This window comes from Meles meles, chromosome 5 (assembly GCF_922984935.1).
Source record: "Meles meles chromosome 5, mMelMel3.1 paternal haplotype, whole genome shotgun sequence".
Lineage (NCBI taxonomy): Eukaryota > Metazoa > Chordata > Mammalia > Carnivora > Mustelidae > Meles > Meles meles.
This window is the reverse complement of record NC_060070.1, coordinates 113,798,350-113,818,968: the sequence shown is the minus strand read 5'-3', so window position 1 is coordinate 113,818,968 and position 20,619 is coordinate 113,798,350. Positions and strand designations below refer to the sequence as shown.

The 20,619-nt window shown below is 39.9% G+C and overlaps 1 protein-coding gene across 2 annotated transcripts in view; it reads left to right on the top strand.

The window, feature by feature from the left end:
• The first annotated feature begins 4,115 nt into the window (after positions 1-4,115).
• Positions 4,116-20,619, top strand: part of LMBRD1 (LMBR1 domain containing 1) — a 138,839-nt gene continuing 122,335 nt past the window's right edge. Inside the window, exons 1-2 of one of the 2 annotated variants that reach the window (XM_046004962.1) lie at positions 4,116-4,338; positions 11,011-11,187. In XM_046004962.1, coding sequence (XP_045860918.1) covers positions 4,252-4,338; positions 11,011-11,187 — 264 coding nt within the window. In that variant the 5' untranslated portion in view covers positions 4,116-4,251. The remainder of the gene's footprint in view (positions 4,339-11,010; positions 11,188-20,619) is intronic. The other variant, XM_046004963.1, reaches the window with a different exon arrangement.

The following is a 20,619-nucleotide window of genomic DNA, read 5'->3' as shown; positions in this document are numbered from 1 at the left end:
CCCAATCCTCCACCTTAGGGTTCTTGAGTTCTAAAGGTTTAGGGATGAGAAGAAGGACTATCCTTCCTTCATGAACTCTTTTGTTGGCAGTTTTGGCATCTGTGTTCATTGTTGTTTTCTTTCTTCCATCTTTGTCCAGTTTTAGAAACAAGATGGCCTTTCTGTAGGTCATCACTGCCTGTCCCACTTGGGAATGCTCCCCAGACTTTCTGTTTCCACATGTTCCTGGGCTAGACCAAGAGAATTCTTAGGAAGTCTCCTCCAATAGAGATTGCTGAACACGTCCACAGGAATGAGCAATAGATAGGGTGGTTCTCAGGGACCCTCTACCAAAGTTTTCAGTGTGAATTTTATGGGCTCCTGTGGGGCAGGGTTGGGAGTAAGAATGGGGAGGGGCTAATTTGCACCCTTTCTGCACCAAGATATTCCCAGCACAGGTTTGTTTGCTAGCTCAGCTCCACGGACCTCCATGAGTCAGCCACTCTCAGCACTTACAGCAAGATGCTGGGCCTCTCCCAACATCCAGGTCACACCTTTTAACCATAAGGGTGATTCTCATGTGTCTCTGCCTCTTACTGGCTTTAGGGGAGGAGGGTTACTTAAAAGCTCAAGGACAGACGAATGAGGGGAGGATACTTGTTTTCTTGCAAATGTTGCTTTCCTCCAGAGGTCTCTAGCCCACTAGTCAATGGGGCTAGGTTTTGATAAAAGGTTTCTGCAATGTGTCCTCTTATTAAATCCCTTGGGAGTGATGGGCTCTACATGGCCCTTTCTTTGAACTTAAAATGGAACAGAGTCAGGGCGCATGGGTGGCTCAGTTGGTTAAGCATCCATCTCTTGGTTTCAGCTCAGGTCATGATCTTGAGGTCCTGGGATTGGCCCCAAGGTGGGCTCTGTGCTCACTGTGGAGTCTTCTTGAGATTTTCTCTCTCTCCCTCTGACCATTCCCCTGTTCACACTCTCTCTCAAATGAATAAATATGTCTTAAAAAATATAAGAGTCCACAGAAATCCTGGTACCTTCCTAAGAGTAGGTAGTGGGGGAAGAGGGCAAGGGCATTCTTTTGTAATGCCAGGTGTGTTAGACTCTTTAGGCTGCTGTAACAAAAATACCATAAATGGGTGACTTTAGAAACAACAAAATTTTGTTTTGTACAGTTCTGGAGACCAGGAAGTACAAGATCAAGGTGCCAACAGATTCACTAACTGGCTAGATAGTTTCCTCGTTCATAGGTACTGTCTTCTCACTGTAACTTGATATGGTGGAAGGAGCAAGGGAGCTCTCTAGGTCTTTTTCCATAAAGGCAATAACCATTCATGAGGGCTCCACCCTCATGGCCTAAGTGCCTCCTAAAGGCCCTGACAACAAAACCCAACACCTTGAGCATTAGGATTTAATATATGAATTTCGGTATGTGTGTGTGTGTGTGTGTGTGTGTGTGACACAAATATTCAGTCTACAGCACCAGGGTAGCAGGAAAGGATTATCTGTTGGTTTTCTACACCCTAGTGGAACATACTAGAATGCATACACAAAAATCCTTGAAGCTTTTAAAGGTGAGCATCTTGGCATGAGAAGAACTGTGTTAATTTATTAGGATCTTTTCAGTTTCTAAATTATTCATGCTTGGAAATTTTGTAAGTAAGCAATCTTTCTTTTATAATTGCAAACAACCAATAAAGATTATTATTTTTAAAGAGCTCTGGTCTACAATTAGGGGCTTCTTAGATTTAATAATCATCCAGGAGAATGTATTTCATCTTTGCTGGACTGGTCTGTATGTGAAATGAATAGTACATCCTGACCAAGGTGAGGAATGAAAAAGACAGGATGCTATGTGCATCTCCACTTGTCCAGATGCCTCATATTCTCTTTTCTTTCCCAACTTTCTTTATTCAAACTATTTCTATTCTTGTAACTAGTCACACTTATGAGCAACACAGATTTGTAAGGTTTTTCCTATGTGAAAATCAAGCAGTTGCTCAACAAGTCCCCAGTACTTAAACATTTAGAGTCAGCAAAGAGCTAAAGCAGTTTATTAAATGGGCTTAATTCAGTGGACATTATATCAGTTATTAAAAAGGTTCAGTTTGGTCTTGCTAAAAACTCCAACTTCACATAAAACTTAACGTGGTGTGGAAGATTTTAGTTTTTAATTCTTTGTTTCCCTCCCACCCATAAATTCTCTTTCATAAGCAGAAATTAAAAGGGCTGTGAAAGGAATTTATTCTATAATTCTTGAACCCTCAGCCAAATAAAATGTCAGTAGATGGATTGGAGTAGGGAGAAGAAAAATTGAAGAGATTTTTTTTTTCCTTCTCTTTTCTTTCTTTCTCTTCCTTTCCCCCTTCCTTCCTTCCTTTGAAGAGATTTCTTTCATGAGATTTGTTCCTCCTGGTTTGTGGATTTTCCACCTTTAACCACAAGGAACAGTGTGCGTTTGAGGGTGTGGAAACATTGGGCTAGGATGTTCCCATCTAACCCTTAGACTAGTAAGGGAGGTCTCATAGGAGCCACTTGGAGATTTTGAAATATGTTTCCTGCAATTGAGAGATACAGAGGGATCGTACTTGACTCAGGCCTGGGAAAAGTACAGCAAACTGTGGAGTGCAGGCTTACTCCTTCTGGAATATCCAAGAAGGGCTGATTGCTTTTTAAAAAAAATTTAATTTAATTTTTTCAGTGTTCCAAGATTCACGGTTTATGCACCACACCCAGTGCTCCATGCAATACATGCTCTCCTTAATACCCACCACCAGGCTCACCGATTGCTTTGATGGTAGAAGCTGGAGACTACAGCAACACTGAGATTGGCATGTGCTTCCAAATGTTATTATGCAAGGTATGCCCAATCATTTCCAATAGAGGGGATTAGGCCATGGGGAAAAGGGAGAACACTGGTCTGGGGTTGTCTTAGACCTCTCCTTCTAGCCAAGGGAGCCCCTAAGAGAGGATTAGGAGACTAGCAGAAAGAGGCAGAATATCTCCACAGGTTGCCTGGCTGGCTCAGTTGATAGAGCATGCTACTCTTGACCTTTGAGCCCCACATTGGGCACAGAGATTACTTAAAATAAAATCTTAAACAAACTAGTACCACATTATGCCTGACAACTGGTGAAATAATCTAAGTGACCACTTGGATTAGAGATGTCTCTATGCACTTGAAGGAAACTATAGGAAAGAGGTTACTGGAGAAATGAACGTTACACAGAAAAAAGTCATGATCAAACATTTGTAGGTCCAGAGAACATGAAGCCAGTTGATGATGGCACCAATCCATGTTAAAATCATTCTTTCCTCTAGTTCCTTCTTCCCTATTCTCTTCTTCCCTATTCTTTTCCTACTTCAGGATTCAGCTACAAGTAGGTCTTAGGCACATAATGCCACCACATAATGCATCGTACAGAGATGGTAGGATTCACTCGAAGTTCTGTTTTGATTTACAAGTTATGTTTTTTCAATTTCGTGGTTAAAAACCGTCCCAGTGGTAAAGTACCCCCCACTCCAGGAAACCCAGGCAAGATACCCCAGGAACTATCTATGCCATTGCCTCATTACGGCCTACCGCACAGTTTTGCTAATTTATGAATATCAGAAAGTCTGCAATTTGCACATGAATATGTTCACAAAGTCATTACTGAAATTCACAGGTATGTATAACGCTAAGTAAAAAGGCTACAACATGATGTGCTAAGGCAACGTCCAGCCAAATAGTTACTCAGGCAGGGCCCCAATGCCAGCAAATTATAAAGTCATTTGGTTTTTCTTCAGATGTCCATTCCTGCAACCTAGTGAGCTCTGCAACTACATGGCCCATTCTGTCTTAGACATCAGGGCTGAACTTCCTTTCCAGGAGAAAGTCAAAACTCCTTAATGTTGGCTTGAATTTCTAGAAAAACCCAATCCAGGCCCTTGTGGAGTCCCCTCACTTTTCCAGTCCATCAGCTTAGTCCGATTCAACCATTCCAACGAGGCTGCTGTGCTGTAAACTACCACCCTCGCAGAGCGCCTTCGCATCACCTCCGGACCAGGCGGCGCGGTGACGTCACGGCGTCGCGGGCGCACCCGCCCCTGCTCGGCTCAACGCCAGGGGACGCTCGAGGGCTGGGTCGCCTTGGCAACTACTTGCTCCTCCCCCTCAGGCCCTTTAACCTTTAGGGTGCACGGGCGCTGAGTCCTTCGCACTCTTTCCCCTTTCCCCCTCCCCTTTCCCCACCCCCTTTGCCCAAGGAGTCAGGGCCGGAAGTGAAGATGGCGGCGGCGGCGCCTGGTGGCGCGGCTTCGGCGGAGCTGGTGATCGGCTGGTGCATATTCGGCCTCTTACTACTGGTAGGGGAGGTACTCGTAGTTTTCCCAGTGTTTGGACTGGTGGAGGAGAGGGAGGGGCCGGCCCTGTAGCTGGCCTTTCCGGGCCCTGGAGACCCTCCTCATTCCGCCCCGCCCCCGTTTTAGTTTGGACTGTGGCGGAGGGGCGCGCGCGGGGGCGGAGGGGCGCTCCTCTCTTCCGGGGCGGGGGCTGCCCTGCGAGTGGGGAAGGGAGGCACTGATTCACTGATTTCCGGCCGCCTTTCCTGTCTTTTCCCTGATGACGTTTAATGTTGCAGGTTTCTGTTCTCGAAACTCTTGGCCTTACCCCTGACCGGGACAGCGGGTCGTTTGGAGTTTGGGGACGGTGGAGAACCTGGGGGTTGAGAAGGGAGAAGTGGCCTCTAGTCCCCACGTGAGACGTGAGAACGAGGTGTGGGGCAGCTGCGCCTGATCTTTGCAAGTTCAGTAGCCGCTGGCCTGAGCTGGAGGGGGCCTCTTTGTTTCTTTAAATGGGTTTTGTCCGTGTTCCTTACCTCTGGGGTTATTGAGTCTCCAACCTTCTCTACCCATTGTGCGATTCTGCCTTGATGACGTGAGGTGTTCTGACTCCAGGTTTCACATTCCTTTGTAGTCTTTTTGATGGATGTAAAAATTTACTCAGGGTAGATCTGTAGCCCTCTTCACTGCCAATATCAGGATGTATATGCTACAGCCTTTCAGAACTGAGGTGTTTTCTTTCCCTACCATCTTAATTCTGTTTATCTAGTGATCAAAACGGGGGCCTCAGTAGCCCCAATGGCCTAGTTTTTACTTCCTTGTCTCATATTAAAACCCTTGGATTTATTTTATTTGGGGGTTTAATTTATTTCTTTCCATACCCCTCCTCGTGCTCACTCTCTTTCCTCATTGTCTTTATCCTGTCCTGCTGTAGCATTGTGACCCAAAGTATTTTGCTGCTTTGCATTACTAAAACAAAAAAACAGAACTGCCAAACCCACTAACTTCAGTTTTGGAAATCAAGGCTTTTATTTGTTAGATTCCACTGCAGTGTCTGCAACCTAGGCAGTAAGTGGTGTGTTTTGCTGGTAAATTTTTCAGCAGAAACTTTTCCCCCCACCAAAAAAAAAAAAAAAAAAAAAGTGAAAACGTCTGGAAAGTTATCTCTTGCTACCTTCACTCTCCCAGAAAATAATACTGCCTTTACACTGCAGCATACTTTACTCCTCTTGGTGGAGAAAATGGAAACAGTAAAGGGTGGCTGGCCTTGGTCCCCAAAGCCCATCCAGTCCTGTACTTGAGGAGTTCACTTTTCAGACCATTATTTTCAGTTGGTTTAGGAAAAAACAAATGAGTTTGTAATGAGTATCAAAGTCTAGTGGGAGTATCTTGGCAGTTATCAGTTAATAAATGTTTAATGTCTGTGAGTTGTGCTATAAATTGTGGGAGGATGGAAACAAAATGGCCTTTAAGAGAGCCTGAAGATAATGGGAAAACAAAAATTACTTTTTTTTTAAAAGACTTATTTATTTATTTATTTGGTTGGGGCCAGAGTGCAGAGGGAGAGGGAGATATAAACTCCAAGAAGACTTACCGCCGAGTATGGGAGTGTGGATCCCCATGCCCTGCTAGATCCCATGACCCTGAAATCGTGAAATCACAACCATAGCTGAAACCAAGAGTGGGCGAGACGCTTAACTGACTATGCCACCCAGGCACCTTGAGAACAAAAATTCTTAAAACAGGTATTTTAAGTACTGAAAACCAAAGTATGATTTTATAAATGAGCTAGGACTTCAGAGAATAGAGAGCAATGTTGGAAGGAAGTGGAGTTGAGGTGGACTTTGGATAGATGAAGAAGGGAAGGTACTGAAGTTGGTGATAGTATAGAAGGAAAAGAGAAAATGAGAAGGGAATTAAGGAGTTTGAAACTAGATGTTGAAGCAGAAAAAATTAGTAATAAGGCCTATTTAATTTTCTGCAAATTTCTTTTAATTCCTGGCTTATTAGAAGAGAGCTAGATTGGGGCACCTGGGTGGCTCAGTGGGTTAAATAAAGCCTCTGCCTTTGGCTCAGGTCATGATCCCAGGATCCTGGGATTGAGCCCCGCATCCGGCTCTCTGCTCGGCTCTCTGCTCGGCGGGGAGCCTGCTTCCTCCTCTCTCTATCTCTGCCTGCCTCTCTGCCTCCTTGTGATCTCTGTCTGTCAAATAAATAAATAAAATCTTAAAAAAAAAAAGAGAGAGCTAGATTCTCATGTCTGCTTGTATATTCAGTTTTTTGAGTGTTTTGAAGTAAATGAAAAATACCTATGTTAGTGGTATGTACTTGGAAGCAGAGGAGTATTTTTTAGGTAACTGTGGATGTTGTTAAGTACTACACCAAAACTCAGTAACTGGAAGCTTTCTAAAGGTTTAGTTGAAACAATGGAATCTGAAACCCTATCATTAAACTTTTCATTCTCTTATGTTAAAATTTGTTGGTCCATGTTGCACTTTGGATCTTTTGCCCATGCATGGTTTTATAGCATAAAGCATTGATTATTTAGAAAATCTGGTTCACTGAGTTATGCAGACATTCCAAATACGGATATATTTCATTACATAATAACAAAATATCCCATTCTTTATATTACTGATCTTGTCAGAAGAAATATCCCAGAAATAAGTATTGAGAAACTGTCAGCCTTGCCACCATGGATACAAGTTTTCCAAAATTCCGAGTTTCATTGAAAGGTTGAATTTTATCATTGGGAAGGGATACTGTCAGTTGTTTATTGTGAAGTGATAGGTTCCCATTGTTCATTTCAACAAAATATGCCAGATATATAAGTCTGAATAACCATAACCACTTGTACTTAAAAGTGATATTCCTTGAGTAGAATGTTCCCCCATGGAGTATTGAAAAGATTCAAGGGTTGAAGTTCAATAAAGTTAAAGTTAATTTTTACTGCTTCATTATGATCAGTCTTAAGTCGTCGTGTGTGTTTGTGTGTGTGTGTGTGTGTGGTGGTGGTGGTGAAGTATATAAATAACTACTGGCACAATTTGGTGCCATTGTCTTGATTCACGCTTAATTTGTCAGCAGTTTTACCACTGACTTACGCAGCATGAGTGCAGGTGTCAACATAATGAAAAAGGCAAATGACTTTTTAGTATTATGAGCATCGTTTTCAATTTGTAAATCCCTGGAAAAGGTTCTGGGAATGCTAGGGTTTGGAGGACTTCACACTTTGAGAACTGCTGCCAATAATCTACTAAAGAATCAACACACTAAGATTGACTACTTGAGTGATCCTGGGCAAACAGAGTGGAGTATACAGTGCCACATGGGAAATAGTTAGGTTTGGTCCTCCAATTCTATAATCTAACTTTGTTTCTTTTACGAAATCTAAGGGTTTCTTCCTAAGTCCCCCAATTACATTCCCCTGAGTTACATTCCCTTTTGCTATATAAGACAGAGTCTTCAGTACTGTAAAGCAAGTTTATTCTTGTTACTTAAAGTGATCATCACTTGGGAACTTGTTAGAAATAGTAAATATAAGACCCTAGCCTCCCTGAATCAGAATCTGAAGTTTAACAAGATCCCAGGCAGTATATATGCTCATTAGTTTAAGAAACATCTATTCTCATTCCTGCCTCTGCCCTGGTCGTCAACCTTGACTGCTCATCAAAACCAACTAGGGAGTTTTTAAAAATCCTAATACGAAGGCCAATTAAATTAAAATTTTGTGGGAGGGACTGGGGCTTGCTCTAAACCTTTCTTTATGATTGTTAGCAAAATTACATATTTCTTTTATGAAATGTGCCTAAGATGTTCTTTCATATGACGTTTGGTTCATATAAATGGACATATGCAATTCATATGACAGTTGCTATTTGGGAAGCAGTTACTGTGGCCAGGCAGTGTGCTATAAACGCTTTACATCTTATTTAATACTTATAACCTGCTATGAAGTATTCTTATTACTATTTTATAGATGAGACATTTGTTTTATTTTATAATATAGTAACTACTGATAGATTTAACACATAAACAGAAAGCTCTTTGGGGTTCTCAGTTTTAAAAATATAAAGGGATCGTGAGACCAAAAAGTTCAGGATCCTTTGGCTTAACTATTTTGGCTGGTTGCCCTTTCCCTGCTTGTCTGCCTGGTATTGGCAAGCAGCTTCTTCTGCAGTAATACCTATCACTTTAAACTTTGTGAAAGTGCAGATCTTTTTGAAATCCATCAAAAAATTATTGAATTATTGAATACTTTGTGTCAGGTTCTGCTAAGGGTAGAATGATTAAGCTCAGCTTCCAGTGGCTTCAGAATAATTTGAGGAATGTTTTAAATATTTGTGAAGTCATTAAAAAAAGAATCCATTAAAATATTAATATAAATTTATGAGAAAAAAACTTCCCCAAACAAAAATGAATTAGTAAGTAGACAGAAGTTGAACCTAGGTCTTTTTTTTCTTCTGACATCCAGGTTCCAAAGTCTACAGTCTGTTCTTACTTTATTTTTTCCTGCTGTTCTGACACCAGCTAAATGTTAGTAATATGAAGGAATTACATGAAACAACTTGTATAGATTTAAAATACATTATCTTAAGTGAAAGAAGCTACATAGGAAGACTCAGAAGACGATATGCTATATAAGTACATTATGACATTCTGGAAAAGGCAGAAGTTATAGGGACAGATAATAGTGGTCATCAAGGATGGAGAGTAGAGAGAGGGGTTAACTACACAGGGGCAAAGGGGATTTTTCTGTGGTTGTGGAACTATTCTTATATCTTGATTGTTGTAGGGGAATTTGGAAGCTGTGAAACAAATTAGCTGCTGTTGTTAGTTGCTCCTGAACTAGGATACCCACAAAGGAAGTAACAATTGAATCTGTTCAAGAGTGAAAGGACAAAACAATGCTTTTGTCTCAGAGCTCTTAATAGAGTTTATTTAAAGCAATGGTTCTGTCTTTTGGCTAAGTAATATTCCATTGTCATTTTCCACAACATGGATGAACCTGAGGTGTGAAATAAATCAGAAAGAAAGACAAATACCATATGAGTTCACTTGCAAATGGGATATAAAAAGCAAAACAAAAAACCATAAACAGACCCATAAATACAGAGAACAAACTGTAGGCTGCCGGAGGGGAGGGAGTGAACAAAATGGGCGAAGGGGAGTGGGAGGTACGGGCTTCCAGTTAATGGAATGAGTAAGTCGTGAGGATGAAAGGTACAGCATAGGAGTCAGTGATACTGTAGTAGTGTGTGGTGATAGTTGGTAACTACACTTGTGAGGATGGCATAGGGAGTAGAATTGTGGAATCACTATGTTGTAGGCTTGAAACTAATGTAACATTGTGTGTAAGCTATACTTCAGTAAAATGTGAAACAAATAGCGGTGGTTCTCAAGTTTGGCTCAGATTGGAATCCTCAGCTTTTTTAGTTTTTCTTTTTATATATTTAAGATTTTATTTATTTGAGAGAGAGAGAGAACATGAGCAGGGGTGGTGGGGGTGGGGACAGAGGGAGAAGTGGACTCCCCGCTGAACAGGGAGCCCAACATGGGGCTAGATCCTAGAACCCAGGATCATGACTTGAGCCTAAGGCAGTCGCTTAACTGACTGAGCCACCTCAGTGCCCCTCCTCAGGCTTTTAAAGTGCTGTTGCTTGGAGGAGCTTCACTCTGAATTGGTTTGTGGGGATGGCATTAAGGGTATTTAAAAACTGCTCAGGTGATTGTTACACAACCGAGGCGGAGAATCACTGATTAGTACCTATCTGCAATTCCCTAAATTTGAGTAGATTTTAAAATGTAGTTCCTGGACCAGTAGCAGCCTTACCTGGTAAGGCTGTTAACAAATACAGATTTGGGCCTGCTCCAAACCCCTGAATCTGAAACTGGGTGTGGGTCCCCGCATTCTCTACTATAATAAGCCCTCCACATGATTCTGATACTCCTTAAAGTTGGAGAATTGCGAGTGAAGTCCTATACTCCATGTTAGTCATTAGAAAGGCATTGGTAACTATTAAGAGTACCTGGTGGATTAGAGGTGGTCATCCTTAAAGCACTGAGTGTATTTTTCTTTTTCTTCTTTTTAAAAATTTTTTTTTTATTCTTTATAAACATATAATGTAATTTTATCCCCAGGGGTACCACTGAGTGTATTTTTATCACTGGAAAATTCCTTACAGTGCATGTGTACTTATTTCAAATGTTCACTTTTCTTTGTTTAAGGCCCTTTAAAATTGGAGTTGTAGTATAATGTGTTAATTGCATGATGATTATCGGCAGTTAATCTTTAGCTGAATGGTATTCTTAAACTGTCAAAATGGGTCAGAAGTTAATTTCACTTCAAGTTATATTCTGTTAGGTTGGAGAAATCTGTAGGTAAAAAGTATTCAAAACTAATTAAAACTATGATGTTGCATGAAAACATTAATGAGGTTCAATGAGGATATATGTAATTGAGCATTGTTATCAATAACTTTTGTGTGTGTCTTTGCATCTAAGTGAAGTTGTGCTGCTTTCATGAAATGGGCTTTGAAAATTATAAATCTTGCACCAGTTTATAAGAGGTAGTACACCTTCCTTACATATCTAAAAGAACCTTCATTTGACAGTTTTCCATTGGAAACTTTCAAACACATGCTATCCTCTGTGTTAGAGAATACATAGAGCAGTAGCAAAACATTTCTTTTTGTTCTCTTTCAGGCTATTTTGGCATTCTGTTGGATATATGTTCGTAAATACCAAAGTCAGCGGGAAAGTGAAGTTGTCTCCACCATAACAGCAATTTTTTCTCTGGCGATTGCACTTATCACATCAGCACTTCTACCAGTGGATATATTTTTGGTTTCTTACATGAAAAATCAAAATGGTACATTTAAGGTAATTACTGTCATACTATGTGATTTTTTCCCCCTTTCAAGTTCTTGGCAATTAAGTATTTAAGTTTAGCAGTCCAGTATATATTATGCTTTTATTGTTGTCACCAGGGAACAAATGCAAGTGGAAATGCAGCATAGAAACTGAGAATGGGACAACCATCATGGAAGACTAGAAACAGTTAATTGGCTTAAGAACTATTAATTCACCAATCCTCCAAATGTGAAGAATCCCTTTTGTTGATCTGAAAATTATTAAGTAATCGCAATAGCTTATTTTTGTGTCTCTCATAGCTCCCTTGAAGTTTGAGTTGATTTACACTAATGCAGTAAAATAAATAATTTAGCAGGGCTTTTGTTAGTGGTGGATCAAACTCTCAATCTGTTTCATATTGAGTACTTTGAGTCACTATGGTATGCCGAAAAGACCACTAAGCTAGCTGGGAGTTATAAGATGTGACTTCTAGTCTTGACTCTTTACTATCTAGGCTGCATCTTTGGCTAAATAAGTTAAGTTTTTTGGACTTCAGGTTTTTCATTTTTAAAAATGAAGGGTATTGAAATGGAAGGTTTCTGTGTTCCGTTTCAATTAACATTTTTAAGTTTCTTTTTTGGGGGGATTTTCTTTTTTTTTAAAATTCAATTAACATATAGTGTATTATTAGTTTCAGAGATAGAGTTCAGTGATTTCATCACTTGCATAGAACACCCAGTGCTCATTATATCATGTGCCCTTTTTAATGCCCATCACCCAGCTACCCCATCTGTCCACCCCCCTCCTCTCCAGCAGCCCTCAGTTTGTTTCCTATGCTTAAGAGTCTCTTATGGTTTGTCTCCCTCTCTGATTTCATCTTGTTTTATTTTTCCCAGGCTTGTTTCTTTTACTAACCAAAGTCATACCATGTGTATTGTTCTTTGATGTGCTTGTTGGAGATGTTCTCAGCCTAGCACACTCCTTTTATCCATTATATATTCCACATAAGTAGTGCCACTGTTTTGGGTTGCTTCGTTCTGCTGTTATAATTATGCCCTCTTTTGTGCACAGACTTGAGCACAGGGACTGAAATTTGAGGGGGAAGAGTGCCAGTTTGAGTGCTTGGCAATATGAGGTGAAGGTATGCTGACTTGGCATTGATCATGTGGCAGGCTGTGCATGCTAACTTGGGCAGCAGGGTGGCTGGACTATGAATTTGGGACCCACAGGCTGATGGTATTGTGTGTGATAGAGACGAGGCTCATTTTGCTTTTAACTTGTTTATCTGGGAAACTCTCTCCTATTCTAAATGAAAGCCTTCCTGGATAGAGTATTCTTGGCTGTAGATTTTTATCTTTTAGAACTTGGAATTTATCATGCTGCTTCCTTTTGGCCTGCAGAGTTTCTGCTGAAAAACCCACTGATAGCCATATGGGGTTTCCCTTGTATGTCACTGCTTTCCTTTCTTTTGCTGCTTTGAAAATTCTCTTTGTCACTACTTTTAGCCATCTTATTTACTTTGTGTCTTGGTGTAGAACTCTTTGGGTTGGTTTTGTTGGGAACTTCCCAGATCTGGATTTCTCTTTCCTTCTCCAGATTCAGAAAGTTTTCAGCTATTATTTCCTCACAAAATCTTCTGCCCCCTTTTCTTGCTGTTCACCTTCTGGGATCCCTATCTTGCAACTGTTATGCTTGATAGTGTTGCTGAGCTCCCTGGGTCTATTCTCATTTTGTGTATTTTTTTCTCCCTTCCCATCTGCTCAGCTTGATTACTTTCCATTACTCTGTTGTCCTCCAGGTGGTTGCTGTTCTTCTACTTCCTCTTGTTTGTTATTTATTCCAGGTGGTCTATTTTTATTTCCATTTAGTGAATCCCTTAGCTCTTATTGGTTCTTTTTTACATCTGCTGTCTCTTAGTAGAGGATCTTACGGAGGTTCTGTGCTCCTTTCTCAATTCTAGCGAGTATCTTTATGAGCATTACTTTAAATTCACTATCAGACATATTACTCATCTCCATTTCACTTAGGTCTCTTGCTCCTATTTTGTTCCACTCTTTAATTTGGGACACATTCCTCTGTCTTCTCATTTTGTCTATTGCTGTCTCTATTTCTGTGTGTTAGGAAAGTTAGCTACGTCTCCCGCACTTGAGAGTAGTGGGTGCGGCTTCATGAAGAAGAGGTTCTGCAGTGTAATGTCTCCTTTTCACCAGAAGATGGGGCTTCAGGGGAGTCTCTGATGTGTACAGGGATGTCCTACTGTTGTGGTGGAGCTGTGTTTGCTTTCAGTTCAGCCTGCAATGGCTCTCTGCCTCTTGTGGGCAGAGTCTGGTGCCTGTTGTATTAGTGGTCCAGTCTGGGGCTGCCTTGGGCTTGAATTGAGTAAGACCAGGCATTTACCATAGATGAAGTAGCACCAAACTCCAGGCACTTTCCTTGTGTTGTCGTCCCCGGACCCCCGCCCCAGGGAAGCTTTTGTTGGTGGGCGGGGCCTGCAGTTAGACCAGCTTCCTGCTCCCAGCCCACTCTTGGGCTCAGAGTCAGACTGGTGTGTGGTTATCCTCCCTTCTCCTTAGAGTAGGACTCACTTTGGGGTGGTGCCGACCGTTGTCTGGACTGCGCACACACTGCCAAGCCTGTGGCACTGCTTTGAGGAGATCTTGCCAAGAGCAATCAGAGGGGGTGGATCTGCTTCACTGTGGCCTCTTGTCTATGTCAGGCTGCAGAGAGTCTGTTCTACCTGTTTTCTGGTTTCTTTCTGGGTTATTTATGCTCATGTGGGTGTTCTCTAGATGGCCATGTGGCAAGAGGTGAGCGCAGGGTCCTCCTACTCCACCATCTTCCCAGCAGCCATTATTAAGTTTCTTAATAGCTTAAGTTTCTTTTTTTTAAATAAGATTTTGTTTATTTGAGAGAGACAGTGAGAGAGAGCATGAGAGAGGAGAATGTCAGAGGGAGAAGCAGACTCCCCATGAAGCAGGGAGCCTAATGCAGGACTCGATCTGGGTGCTCCGGGATCATGACCTGAGCTGAAAGCAGTTGCTTAACTAACTGGGCCACCCAGATGCCCAACAGCTTAAGTTTCTTGATGCAGGAACTGTGTCTTATTTATTGATGTATCCCAGGTGTTTAGCACAAAGTAGATACTTAAATACTTGAATGAAATATTATTTCAGATAACTCACTGTTGCATGCTTCCAAAATAAGTTCCTGAATTGAGCCAGTTGGACTTAAATAATTTTTTTTAAGATTTTATTTATTTATCTGGCAGAGATCATAAATAGGCAGAGAGGCAGGCAGAGAGAGGGAGAGAGAGGGAAGCAGGCTCCCAGCTGAGTAGAGAGCCTGATGCGGGGCTTGATCCCAGGACCCTGGCATCATGACCTGAGCTGAAGGCAGAGGCTTTAACCCACTGAGCCACCCAGATGCCCCTGGAGTTAAAAGATTTGAAAACATTTTTGTAGTTAGGTTTAGATATATTATGATTGCTGTGAAAACTAGTTATTTATTGTAGGTTACTTATTTATTTATTTTTAACAGATTTTATTTATTAGAGAGAGAGTGCATGCACCTTCCCTTTCTGGGAGCATGAGCAATGGTAGAGCAGAGGGAAAGGGAAGAGAACAAACTGACCCACTGAATACACAGCCTGAAATGCCAGGCTCAGTTCCTGGATCCTGAGATCATGACCTGACCCCAAGTCAGGTGCTTACCCAACTTAGCCACCCAGGCACTCCAGTCAACTCATTTATTTAGCAAGTATTAATTGCACACTTAGCATGTGCCAAGTGCTGTATGAAGATAATAATTAACATCTATTGAATATTTACTGTGTCAGATCCTGTTCTCAATGGTTAATAATATATTACCACTCTTTAACCTCCCAAACAACCCTGTGAGGTATAGTATTATCCTTGTTTTTATGGACAAGAAACCAAAGTCTGGAGAGCTAAAGTAACCTGTTTAAGGTCATACAGCCTGTAGGTGCTTTAGCCAAGATTTGAATCTCTGCATTCTGGCTTCATAGCTCTTTGTTCACTAGGTTATATATATATAATCTCAGTGGGTACTATAAAGATACAGAGATAGATCTGATATAGAAGTTGTATTATCCCTTGTATAATTATTGATTGAATAGGAGATTTCTTAGTTTTGAATTTATAATATTTGGTTTGTTTAGATTTTCTAGGGGGATATGTTTTCTTGAAATTTCTAAGTATTTTCATGAAATTTTGAACTTTCTCTTAGATGACGTAGTTGTTTGGGACTATGCTTAAATTAATAGTCACTGGGTACTAATTTTTGTTTTTTAGTTTGTGAGATGCAGCCTACTTGTTTGAGCAAGAGTTTGAGAATTCACCCACTACAGGGGCGCCTGGGTGGCTCAGTGGGTAAAGCCTCTGCCTTCGGCTCGGGTCATGATCCCAGGGTCCTGGGATCAAGCCCCACATAGGGCTCTCTGCTCAGCAGGGAGCCTGCTTCCTCCTCTCTCTCTGCCTGCCTCTCTGCTTACTTGTGATCTCTGTCAAATAAATAAATAAAAAATCTTAAAAAAAAAAAAAAAAAGAATTCACCCACTACAAAAGCAAAACTATTAACCTGTAAAAAATTAGGGCACTTGTTTTATTAAATGTTTACTAAGAGAAGAAAATGTATAACTGTAGTTAATGTGCTTATTTTATATTTGCTTAATGTAAATGTGGTACCAGTAATTACAAGAGAAAAATGTCAGTTTTTTCCTCCACTTATTACAGACTTCTTTCTTTGATTATCAGATTGTTTATTAATTTTATGTTCTCTTTTTTCTACTTTGCATTTACTTATCTCTATTTTGTTCTATTTTTAGTTACTTTAGAGTTGAGATAATATATCAGTTTTTGCCCCCCATTACTTTGATGCTTTTTTTCTTGGTATCTTAAAACATTTCTTCCCTTTCTTTCTCTTTGTTTTTTTAGGTGGGAGCCTGGGGGACTAGTGAAATTCATGAGTTTTCATTTGAAGGGCCTCTTTGTTAATGCTTAAAAGTAGAACTGAATAGACTTTTAAAAAACTTTTTCCTAGTAATTTGTAGAAAGTATTTTCACCAAAGAGTTACTGATGAAATTTCTTGAGGTGCTTAGTGAAAGAAAGACAAATACAAATATTTAAGAATTAGTTCTTCAGACTTCATACCACAATTGTAAATTTAGCCATATTAGAGTAAAAGTGTGCCATAATAGCTTTAACCTATCCTGTCCTTCCTTATTACTTAGGAGAATTGTACAAGTTGATAACTGTTTTCTATAATGAATTACATTTTATCTTAATTTTTATGATGTGCATTTCTTACTCCTAAATGAATATATGTATTCATTTTATCCATTTTCACCTCCAATATTTTGAACTCTTTAAATGATTGTAGGCCTGTTTATAAGATATAGGTATTTGGAAATTGCAGATGTCAGTGATTGTAAATGGAGGGTGCTCAAGCTTTCCTATAACCAGGTAGTAAACAATACTTTTCTATTTTGTCTTAGTTCCCTTCCTTGCTTTCTCTGTCTCCTTATGGCAGGGGTATATTGTAATAATGCATAAGTTGTTTTTCACTTTTTTTTCTCTACACATGGCACTATGAATAATTTTAGCCAGATAATTTGTTTCTAGTTCTTTTACAAAACAATTAAGTTTTCAGATAAAAAATAAAACAAAACAAAAAAACCCTTAAAGAATAGCTATAAGTCTTTTGTTACAGTGTCTTATATAGTTGACCAATAACTTTGGATAATGATATAACACAAAATGTACCAGTCACAAAAAAAATTAAAAATTGACATTATCATGAATAAGTATTTTTTATTTTATACAATGTGTAAGCATTTTTTAAAAAAATTAGTAGTTAAGATATGGCATTGAAACATTTTGTGTTTTGATAGCTAAAATGTTCATATCTAAATCCTTTCCTTCAATGATTAATCTCTCTTCATGGCCTGTTGGTGTTGGATGTCTGGGTTTAACTCTGCAGTATTGCCTCATTTGTACTCTCAAACTGTGTCTTAGAACTTTGTATTCTTCACTGCAGCTTAAATACATTTATTTGCTTAATATCTATTAAGCATGTAGAATGTACCTGACACCCATGGGTATGGGAGATTAAAAAATGAGGCTGCTGTTTTCATGGAGCTTACATTCTGTGAGATCAGGCCAACAGTAAACAAAACAAGCTGACTTCAGAGCAATACGTTTTATGAGGAAATATAACAGATTGCTATGGAAGTGTAAGTTGTGGGTAATTCAGATAGGGGCACGGGAAGGCTAAATTGCTGAAACAGGTTACTCGAGATCAGACCTGGATGAGGAAGAACCAGCCAGGTGAAGGTCCAGAGGTGAAAGGGAGAGGAACAGCAAATACAGCAGCTTTTAGACAGAGGTGAGTTTGGCCTGTTTGGCTGAAGTGTAGTGTTGGAGGTTGCATTTTGGTACCAGATAAGATCAAGAGGAAGACGGGAGCCAAATTATTTATGATGTTTAAGTCCTAAAAGAGCTGTATTTTGGACAAATTACCTTCAGAGTGCCTGTCCTAAATATTCAAGTGGAGGTGTCAAGTAGGGAGTTGGAAGTGGTGTTGAGAGGTGTAGTGAAGAGGGGTAGAGAAGTGACTGCTGGTTTTGGTCAGTGGTGACCAAAGAACAAGAAAATAATTTCAGTGGAGCATTAGGGTTGGAGTGGGTTAACTGTGGACAGAGTGATAGGGAATGCTGAAAACTTTTCAAGAACTTCTGTTTTCTCTTTCTGAGGGAGTAAGAAGTGGGGTCAAGGGGGATATTTTTATTCGAGGTGTTTGTGTGTATATCCCTGTGTTTAGTGGAAGTTACCAGGGTTTGTTTACTTAAGGATTCAGTGGAGTAGGAGAAATTTTTAGAGGGAGGAGAAGATACTATTGCAGGTACAGTGTTTTTGAGAAAGCCAAAAGGGTGGAGGTCTTAATGTGAAAGAAGTGACTATAAATAGGTGTATAGCTACTTGACAGACGGAAGGACTGACATTTGAATACAGATGGAAGTAGGTTTTAGATTTGGTAGTAAGTTGAGTTAGTTCCTGTCTTTTGGCTCCAGATTGTTTTAGGGACCTCAAAGTTACTGTTTCTTAGGCATTGACATTTTGTGCTGGTTCATCTTTGTTGTGGATTTTGTCCTGGGCATCATAGATAGCACAGATCTTTGCTTCTACCCACAAGATGCCGCTAGTACACCAACACTCTCCTGACCTCCTGGGGCTCCATTGCCAAATCCCTTTGGGGGAACGAAGTCACCCCTGAGTGAAAGCCACTGGTGAGAAAATCAGGTGGAATTGAGGAGAGTTGTAAACTTTTGGGTTGGGCTGAGCATTTCTAAAGTCATCTTGAAGAATAGGAAAGGAAATTTTACATACATGACCCACCGTATCTGTGTTCTGTGGAATTTATTTTCTTTCTCTTTCATCTGAAATATTCTTTAATATTCTCTAGTATTCTTTTTCTTCCAACCCGTTGGGTCTTAAATCACCCTGTAGTTTCTTTTGGTCTCTACTTTGGGAGGCCATGGTCTAGAAAATGTATCAAGGGCGTAGTGGTTCTCAAAATGTAAAAGGAGGAAGGTTTCATAAACTAAGCTCTTTTGACAGTATGTACTTTGGAGGCAAGACAGGGTATAAAAGCCAAATGCACTAATAGTACTTGAATGATGTTGTATATTTTACGCATATTTTTAGGCTTAAAATAGTAATGTTAATATTTTCTTATTACTGTAAGACTTGGTTTAACAAAAAAGAACCTTGCAGGGTAAAAGGTTCTAAGTGTCAGTGAATCTTTGGCTTTAAATAACCTACATTCTTTCTTCTTTTAACTTTTTTCTGAGGTTGGGGTCTTGCTTAATTTTAAAGTTTAATTTGAAGTAATTCTCAGTGGGTACATTAATACCTTATGGGACTGTTTTGGAAATTGGAAGGTAGCTTGTGCAGGAATAGGTGAATTATTCTCTGTTTCAAAAAATCGTTAAGATTCAAAATTTTTTAATTTAATTTTTTTTTTTTTTTTTTTTTTTTGGCAGAGAGACAGTGAGCACAAGTAGGGGGAGCAGCAGGCAGAGGGACGGGGAGAAGCAGGCTCCCCCCTGAGTGGTCAGCCTGATGCAGGGCTCAATCCCAGCACCTCAGGATCATGACCTGAGTCGAAGGCAGACACTTAACGACGGAGCCACCCAGGCGCCTCTCAAAAATCTTTTTAAAATTCCGTTTTGTGCAAGTATGGTAACTAAAGAAACTGTTAGGAACTGAAGTTTTGATTATGTACATATCTCTTTGGATACTTGAATCATTGATGAAAAAATTTCTAATTATTGCACAGAAACATCTCTAGTGCTTCGCCATTTCCATGTGGTAAAAGCACTGTTCCTTTTTTTTTTTGTATATTTATGGATATATGTATGAATGTTTTATTTTTTAGGCAAAAATTGCATGTGTTGAAACTCTTAGGTGTAGTTTATTCTGTGGCTCCCCCCTGCCAAAAGTACTTCATGAATATCTACATATACCAGTTTATACAGATTTCATTGTTTTTAATGTCTATGCAGTTTCTCCTCAGACATTTAGATTGTTTCTAGTTATTACAATTTCTTAATTTCTTTTTTAAAAAACACCGCATTGAATATTGCTGGGTTAGGAACAAAGGGAACAATAAACATTATTTGGTATAGGCTGGAATTTATGAGGATTGGGGTCAGCAAGTGCACAGGTTCTTAAATCCTTGATATTCTGCGATGTTCTCTAGTAAGGTGACCTTCCCCAAAGTACAGGTGCTTCAGCAGAGGTACCTCTACCTTCTTTGGTTCTCCCTTCTTACAAGGCAGGGAGAATGGCCTTGCAGATAGGTAAATAGTATGGACTTGGGTGCCAGGTGGCGTGAACTTAGATACAAGGGTACGTGAGGTGCTTGGACATTCCAGATGCTGAGCACCTAGAGACTTTGGGCCCCTTTAGTCCTATGAGTAATAGAGATGGGGTGAGCTCCTCCTACTGTATTGGAAGGGGAGGCCCCATTTTGGTAGCTTGTCATGCAACCCAGTAAGAGCTCTTAAGATCATTCATTAGATGGTACTATTTGTCTTTAAAACTTATCTGTATACTGCTATCTCTCTTGATTTGTGTGACTCTTTTTAGGATTTGGGATTTAGGATCTAGAATGTCTAGATCATAGATGATTTTTCTTGCTGTGTAGGTGATGACTTTCCCTCTACATTTGCCACTAATAACATGTTTTAAATTTTGTCACTTGGGTAAATGAAAGGTTACAATAATAATAGATTTTCATGTTTTATTAATAAAATCTAGTAATGGGGTAAATTCCTCATAGTTGGACCTTTACAAAAAATTTCCTAGCTCTTGCCTATATGTTCTACAGATGATTTTTGTAATTAGCATGTCAAAATACTCTGCCTCTTAGTATATTGGGAT